At 37.2% G+C, this 6904-nt stretch overlaps 2 protein-coding genes across 2 annotated transcripts; one reads left to right on the forward strand and one right to left on the reverse strand.

Moving 5' to 3' along the window:
* The first annotated feature begins 654 nt into the window (after positions 1 to 654).
* LOC110096462 (leucine-rich repeat extensin-like protein 1) lies at positions 655 to 1149 on the forward strand. Its single transcript, XM_020822434.1, has one exon. It carries the CDS (start codon positions 655 to 657, stop codon positions 1147 to 1149), a length of 495 nt encoding a protein of 164 aa, XP_020678093.1.
* A 4391-nt stretch (positions 1150 to 5540) lies between these two features.
* On the reverse strand, positions 5541 to 6132 carry LOC110096463 (thioredoxin M1, chloroplastic; the record flags this gene model as incomplete). Its single annotated transcript, XM_020822435.2, has 1 exon — positions 5541 to 6132. A coding segment is annotated over one exon (381 nt), but the record flags the coding sequence as incomplete, so codon positions are not given.
* Between the last annotated feature and the right edge of the window lie 772 nt (positions 6133 to 6904).

Below are 6904 nucleotides of genomic sequence, written 5' to 3' on the forward strand. Positions count from 1 at the left end.
TAGAATAGATGCATAAGGGTTCATCCTGCGTATGGTTTAATCGATATAAAATATAGTAGAAGATACGGGAAGTTTGATCCATTTGTGTTAGCAAGTCAAGCTATTTAAGTTTATTTCAGTAAATATCCAGTGGTCGTAGAGATAAATAAGATTGGCTAGCTGTCATAAAAATAAAAGCACGGAGAATAATTAATCAATAATACATTATAGCAACTGCACATCAAGAGGATGAGATGTCAAGTTGTAGGCCTATTGAAATTGAGGATATGTCAACTACAACCTCTAGTATTAAAATGCAGTTAGAAGATATGAATAGTTCAACTAGCTCAGGCGAAGATAAGAACGAGGATGAAAGTGAAGATACTCTGAAGAGCAATAAAAATAGTTTTGATTCTGAGTAGTTTTTATAATTTAGAATTGTAGAATTTTACTTTTTATAATATTTTGAATAATAATTTTTGAATTCTGAGCAATAAAAATGTTAATTATTTATTTGTATTTTGGTATTCTTTAATTTTATAATTCATTAATTGCTTCTTTTATTTGTATTCTATTATATTTAGAATTATAAAATTATATTTTTTTATTAATTATTTCTTTTATTTGTACTTTTTATATATTATAATACTTTACTAATTGCTTATATTAATGTAGATGACTTCAGGTGACGATCCTCCTTGTAAATTATTTGCCTCAAAGTTCCGTCGGAAGAAGTTGAGTGTTACTCCCAGCATAGCCAGACAGCCTGATGAAGGTGAGGGGCCTTCAGTTCCACCGGTTCTACCTACACCAGCACCACCCAGGAGCCAGCAGCAGTCCCCGAGTGAGCAAGGTCAGGGTCAGTCAGATCCACCTGCTATTGTACCACTATCCTTCCCTGGCTACTTCCCTCCTCCCTCGACGAGTCCTCACTTTTCCTCTCCAGATCAGGCACATGCTGCTCCATTCTATCCATATTACCCCCCACTATCATCACAGGCAGCAGGTCAATCCACTGGTCCTCATCCTCCTTACCCCTACCCATATTATTACCCATATCCGGTGCAGCCAGAACACGGTGGACCATCTAGACCAGCAGAGGTTGGCGCTTGGGATCATGCAGCTGCAACAGATAAGCGTCAATACATTGAGCCTGAGGGTGATAAGTAAGTTCAGTTTATGTTTTTAAGTTGATTATATTTTGATATATTTTATGTTATTGAATAAAAAATTAACCTGCAGCTTCAATCCTTCAAGGCCACCTACACACAAGATCTGAGATATTAGAAAGAACAAACATGATGTTCCTTACTTATCCTGAAAGAAGATCCCAAAGGAGGTTAGGGATATGTGATTTGGAGAATTTCAGGTATACTTATTTAGTATGAATTAAAATATTTGATTTAATTTGTACTAATCTTTTTGGTTATGCCTAAATTTTTTACATAAAAAATTTAGGTGGTTGCCTGAGCATAGCACGAGGATCAGAACTAATTTTGAGAGGAGAGGAGCGACCCATCTCATGTTCATGTTCACAGACATTAGAAAGTCCGGGTAGCGTCCAATATGGATTGGAGAGGGCGTATGGGCTTATCTGAGTAGAGCTTGGGCGACCCCTGAGTTCACAAAAATAAGAAAGCAGAATAAGCATAACAGAGCCTATGATTGTGGAGGTTTAGGAAGCTCTCTTCATACTAGTGGATTTGTTCCTCATATGAAACATAGACGATGACTGGTAAGAGTTTTAAATTAGTTTATTAAATATATTTATGCTATTATAACTATATCTTATATTTTCAAAAAGAGTGCCTTGGTCGGGAGCCAATACCGCTGGAGTTGCATACAAGAACTCATCAACATCAAGCTGACCATCAGTGGGTTGATGAAAAGGCTAAGAAGGCTCATGTGAGTATAATTTTTTAGAGTTTGGGAATATAAATTTATTCTAATAAAACTAATTGTAATATCAATATATTTTATGGATGTATTCTCGCAGGATGATTTTGTACGAGCTCAAGAAAGTCGGCAGTCCATTGGTGAGGGATCAGCTTCAGGATCGATCCAGATTTTTGAGTATCATACATGATCAGATGTTGTTGGAGGAAGATAAGGGGTAGGGTATATGGCTTGGGATCACAAGAATATGCTTATGAGGGCAGTTCATCCACCTTAGCATTTTATGATCCAAGTGGAGCTAAAGAAACTGTAAGCCAGAGAGTTGCAGTGCTGACTAGAGAGATTAAAGAGATGAGAAAGGTTCAAAATGAAATGCAAGCAGAGCTGCGATCCTACAAACAGATGAAAGCCAAAGGAAGAAAGAGCAAGAGACAGAGCAGCCACATGCATCTCCAAACAGCGAGGATACGGACGATGGTTAGCACTTTTTATGTTTGATGAACTTATGATGATTTGATTGTAAAGTTATTTGGCTGAACTTATTGAACTTAGAACTTTGGTTTGATGAACTTTGGTTGAATTAAGAAATCTGATTGTATTTATTGAAATGTTTGGTTGAAATTATGAATACTTTTTTGATAATTGTTGTGATGAATTATAGTGGCGTGTTGCCCAAAATTATGTTATTATTTTTTGTGCAGGTTTAGAGTTTAGGGTGAACCTTCCTCAAATAGAGGAGAGGCTGTCATTTTTTTTTCATGTGCTACAGGTTTCCGGCGGCTAACCAACGATTTTGCCACAGGAAATGACGATACCGGACGATTGATTGACGCCGCCGAAAATGTACTAGAACCGCCAGTACATTCCGACGGTCTACTGACGGTCACCAGCGGTTGTCCGGCTACATGCCGGCGGCTTTAACCACCGGCAATGTCGTCGGCTCTAACCGCCGGTAGTTTACCGACGGTTGTTCGGTGACATGCCGGCGACTACAACCGTCGGCAATTCTATCAGCATGAACCGTCGGTTAGCCATCGGTAACTTGTCCGGCAGTTGGACGGACGGAAAGCCGCTGGTAACAACTCCAGTGATAACCGGCGGCATACACCGCCGAAAAGACGTCGGTGAAAAAAACCGCCGGAAAAACCTGTAGGCAACGGTTTCCAACGCCATTTTTTCCGACGGCTTAATAACCGCCTAAAAGCCGCCGATGTTTTCAGAACCGCCGGTAATACCAGGTAAACTGCCGAAAAAAACTGCCGGTAATAGCTGAATTTCCTGTAGTGGTAGACCCTAGAGATATGTCTAATCAATATTCAATTGGTAGAACATGAATCGAGGGTCATTTTTTGACTGGGCTTTGAAGTGTTTGAAAAATCACAGGAAAATGCTTTCAGGACAGGGCCTTTAAACCATGGATTTTGGTCTAGATTTTTGGATTTGATTTGGATTTTTGGTTTGAATGATTAGAATTGAATTATACATGTCAATTATAATCAATTATATGATTAAAAATTGATTGAATATGATTGAAATTTAATTGAAGGTTGGATTGAAGAAAGAATTATGGGTTGATTTAGGTTTGCATGGAGTTGACTAGGCCTGGAGTCTGGGTTGGTTTGAAGTTTGGATTTGATTTGAAGCTAGATTGATATAAGATCTGGGATGATCCTAGGGTCTTGATAGATCCAAAGATCGAGATAAATCTTAGGGTCTAGATTGATCCTACAGTTTAGATAGATCCTAGGGTGGTCCTAGTGACCTTATTAAAAAATGAGGTCAACACTCTAGCACAACTTTTCTCTACAAAAAGTATACTTTTCTTTCTTGGATTTAGATCTCCCTCTATTAGGATTTCCCTCTAAAAACCTTCCTCCTACTTCAGCATTTAGAGGAAATTTTGAAGATTCACCGTTTTCCCTCCTACGACCCTCTTCATTAAGCACTAACCCCAGAATGTCCTCAAAGATCAGCTTTGAACTTCTAAAATAGTTACTTACAGTAGTAACAAGCCCATCCCAACTTTCTGGCAATGAAGATAACAACAGGAATGACCTCTCCTCATCATCAAAATTGATGCCATAAAGTGTTAAGATTATTTAGGTGTTCTGCCATTAAGGGATTGTCCAGCATCTTCATATTGAATAACTTCTTTATCAAGAACACTTTTTTTAGGTTGTTGATTTCTCATACATCTTGGTTAGTGTAGCCATGAGATCGATTGTAGTCTCTCATTTACAATATTAATACTACATATGGAAAAAGTAAAAGTCATATCAAACCTAGTGTAGTTCGGTTAAGAACCTCCCATTCCTCCATGGTCATAGTATTTGGCTTCTTGGTGATTCCTTCCAACGGTAAATACAACTTCTTCTGATACAACAAATCTTTAATTTGCATTTCCAGAATGTGAAGTTCAAACCATTGAAGTTTTCAATCTTATACCTTGCTTCATGTTACATTACTCCCACTCAATCTGAAGAATCATGCTCTAATACCACTTATGGGGGGAGATGAGGAGTAAACACCATAATGACAAAACACACAAGAAAGTAAAAGCAGTGGAAAAGTAAATGACACCAGGATTTAATGTGGAAAAATTCAAAATAGGGAAAAATCACGAAGCCAAACCACACCATGAAATCCACTATGAAAATTGGGAGAAATAAGTATAGATATATCTTCTATCTCGCTCTCTCCTTATTTCTCTTCTCACATGCACAGTTCTCACACTTGTCCTAACTAAAAATAAAAGAGAAAGCCAAGTAAAATAACTCAAAGGGATGCAACCTTCAAAAAACGAGAAAGAAAACCGTCTAGTTCGCCTCGCAACACAGTGACACCAGTTTAGGGTGCTCGAGCCTCTTGTCTTCAACCGCTACAGTGCCATATTTAGGCCGTTGTGGTGCTCTACTATCTGTCATTCAGCACTGGGGCGCTTGGAAATACAGCGTCGGGGACCTCGGGTATGTAGCACTGAGGCGCTTGAGTATGCATTGCCGGGGCTCTCGGGTACACGCACTAGGCATTGTACGAAAAAACAATTTTCGATTGCAAAGCAATGGTAAACCCCCCACACCCCTCAGTGTACACGACAAGCTTTGAGATCCGATACAACAAAATAACAAGATTGATCGACACAATCAGAATTCGCACAAAACATTTCGTTTTGCTCCTATTCAAAATCTCTAGAACGTAGAGGACAAAGAAGAGATGTAGAAGATGCAAATAGCATACCGGACTAGTAATATGTGAAGGCCAATTATTGACAAACTTCGCAAGGGACTGGCAGCGTATGAAGGTTGACAAGGACGGAGGAAATTATGATAGGATCTCGTTGGGAGAGCATCGACATGACTAGCAGTGTGCAAAGAAGAGCACCTTTTATGCAAATTAACGATAGTTGTATTGTGTTATTTTTTTATGTTATTTAAATTTTTAAGCGTTATGTAAGTAAATATCAAGATTTGAGTGTTAAATATATCAATATAATAATTTTAGGTATTGTGTAGGTAAATCCACACACACAAATCATAGATATATAATTCATGCATCCCAAATCCTAAGAGACGATAAACAAAAACAAAGCTGAAAATTTGGTAAAGAAATTTAGCCAAAACAGAATGAACACCACAAACCATCTTTTCATACTACACAGCATCATCTTTAGTAAAATAACATTGAAATCTTTATTTCGTAGCGAGATGCAAGTTTACAAATTTCACAAGCAACAAAATAATATTGGAAAAATCAAAGGAAAATGTTACAGTAGTAAGGAGATGAGAATCAGAGTATCTGCAGCCTCGTTGTCTATATTATGCTGCAAAAAGACATAAATGAACAGAGATAAGATGAGAAGAGTCCAGAAGCTCACTTCTATAAATGTTTCTCTATGCATGTGTTTAAAGTACTCTCTGGAACAGCTCCAATGACTGCATCTTTCTTCTCTCCGTTCTTAAAGATGATAATGGTTGGGATGCTTCGAATACCATACTGTGTTGCGATGTCTGGGCTTTCATCTGTATTGAGCTTAAAGCATTTCATCTTGCCCTCGTAAATTTTTGAGAGTTTGGCAATAGAAGGAAGTATCATGCGACATGGCCCACACCATGGTGCCCAAAACTCAACCAGCACTGGCTTATCAGACTCCATTACTAGCGATTTCCATGTTTCTTTCGTTACATCAGGAACTGTGATAGCATCAATATGGTAGATATAAGCAAGTATATGTACAAATGAACATGCACATAAAAATATGAATGTACATCATCTTTACATAAAAATGCAGATATTTACACATAAACAAAAATAATAATACATGTGCATAAACATATATATTTATAATTTTAGGCATATATAAATATAATCAAGTCATAGCTGTGCTCCTGTTTGGCTCATTAAATACACGAGTTTATAAAAATTAGTTGAACTCAAGTTAATTACGGGGCTGAACATTATCGAATAAGAACAATGAATTTTTTGCACAGCCGTATCAAAATAGATGCAAACTGCCAGTAGAAGGAAAAAAATTCACATGGTTCCCACGAATTAATTTTATAGTAGCAATCTCAAATATTTTCCTTGATAAATAATCCAGCAACTTAAAAAATTAATCTACAATTTTCTAACACAATAGATCTTCCTATGCAAGAAATGCAAATGCAACCTTACGAAAAAATCAAAGCACTCTTTAAGTTCTAATTTTATATTTGCTTAGGACATTCTGCTCATTCAATGAAAGGCCAAAACTATTAATATTTTGGTCCAGTTATGTTTTAGTTTTAGGTGTACTTTATTTAGGATTTTCCCATTTGTAGCCTTGTAATCTATAAATAAGTTGTAGAAGGCTGTAATAGACAAATCAAGCCAAATAATCAGAATTATGTTCTTTTCAAGACTTGTGCTCTCTCCCTCTCATCCCTTTCCTCCCTCTTTCATTCAAGAACTCCAAGAATCCCAACAAATTAGTATCAGAGCTGGTGAAGGCAACTTCAAGGTGGAGGAAGGTTATTATTCAAGAAAGGAAGAA

Source organism: Dendrobium catenatum, unplaced genomic scaffold, assembly GCF_001605985.2.
Source record: "Dendrobium catenatum unplaced genomic scaffold, ASM160598v2 fragScaff_scaffold_761, whole genome shotgun sequence".
In the NCBI taxonomy this organism is placed as follows: Eukaryota; Viridiplantae; Streptophyta; class Magnoliopsida; order Asparagales; family Orchidaceae; genus Dendrobium; species Dendrobium catenatum.

Bases quoted from the DNA above. Each gene is read 5' to 3' on its own strand.
- LOC110096462 (XM_020822434.1), top strand. From the start codon at position 655: ATGACTTCAGGTGACGATCCTCCTTGTAAATTATTTGCCTCAAAGTTC.